The sequence below is a fragment of the Pteropus alecto genome, unplaced genomic scaffold (genome assembly GCF_000325575.1).
Source record: "Pteropus alecto unplaced genomic scaffold, ASM32557v1 scaffold129, whole genome shotgun sequence".
Lineage (NCBI taxonomy): Eukaryota > Metazoa > Chordata > Mammalia > Chiroptera > Pteropodidae > Pteropus > Pteropus alecto.
Genome location: NW_006442597.1, coordinates 627,871 through 629,143, shown reverse-complemented (window position 1 = coordinate 629,143; position 1,273 = coordinate 627,871). Strand labels below are relative to the sequence as shown.

General features: G+C 40.1%; 1 protein-coding gene across 7 annotated transcripts in view; it reads left to right on the top strand.

Annotated features, from left to right (window-relative positions):
* Positions 1-1,273, top strand: part of NOL8 (nucleolar protein 8) — a 30,770-nt gene that overhangs the window by 17,187 nt on the left and 12,310 nt on the right. For all 7 annotated transcript variants that reach the window (XM_025040465.1, XM_025040466.1, XM_025040464.1 and 4 more), the window contains 2 exons: positions 287-409; positions 686-776. In XM_025040465.1, coding sequence (XP_024896233.1) covers positions 287-409; positions 686-776 — 214 coding nt within the window. The remainder of the gene's footprint in view (positions 1-286; positions 410-685; positions 777-1,273) is intronic.

The following is a 1,273-nucleotide window of genomic DNA, read 5'->3' as shown; positions in this document are numbered from 1 at the left end:
GAAAGTGTTCTCACATATATAATAACTGTCCTCCTGGTCTACCCCGCCTTCCGCCCTCCCCTCCCCCCACCCTCCATTCAGACTGCATTGGGAGCCTCTGGATTATTATCTTAAGAGGCCAAGTAGATATCACTGAGACAGGAGTTTCTGTTTTAGACCACCATCCACTGTCACCTGGGAGATGCTTCTGGGTTATTGGTTCTTAAATGTGAGGAGGAAGATTACATATGAAAACACTGATTGCCTCAGTTTTTAATAAATGTTTCTGTCTTCATCTATGTAACAGGAGTCCTTGAGTAGAACATCTGGGAAGCTATTTGACAGCAGCGATAATGAGGAATCTGATTCTGAAGATGACAGTAATAGGTTCAGAATTAAACCTCAGTTTGAGGGTAGAGCTGGAAAGAAGGTTAGTTAAGACTGAAAATAATAAAACGTGCAACATGTCCTTATTTTGTGACAGTCCTTAAATCTAGATAAATGCATAAAGACCTTGATTCACACTTAATCATTTAACTATTTTGGGAGTAAGTCCTCCACTACCCATTCTGATTGGTTCATAGGTAGGTGAGGTTATGCAAACATTAATTGGAATTTCAGGGTGTGGGAGGGCCCTTGGAAGTCTTCTTTAAAAGCAGTTTGTTGGGAATATGGCTATTGATTATATATTCGTTTTGTCTTTGAGCTCATGGATTTGCAGTCTCGGTTCGCTACTGATGACAGATTTCGCATGGACTCCCGATTTCTAGAAAGTGACAGTGAAGAGGAACAGGAAGGTAAATGCCTCGTTGTCCAAACAGTCTTGATATCAGAGCTAGGACAACCTAAGAACAAGTGGAGAAACTCTGTACCCCAAGATATTGTGGAATCTTATAATCCAATGGTTAGATTACTCTGTACTTCTTGTATTTGTTTGTACATATTTACTGAAAAAATTTAAATTACTTGAAGCTGCCAAAAGGACAGGAATAGGTAGCATCCACCAGAGGCACCATCTTCCTCCATCACATCTCTGGCATAAGATAATAGGTGAGGTCTCTACCTGGCAGTCAATTGGGAGGTCCAGGTGAGTCAATGGAAGACAGTTAAGTCACACTTGTCTTTCTGAAAAAGAGTATTCATTTTCCCTCCTGTGTGTGCGTGCTGAATGCAGGTTTTTAAAAAGCAGTTTATCATCATTGAATGCCATTCTACTTAAATTCATCCTTATTTGCATGTATCTAACAGCAACGATGCTATCAGGAGCATGCTACGTTTCTATGCATTTTTTACT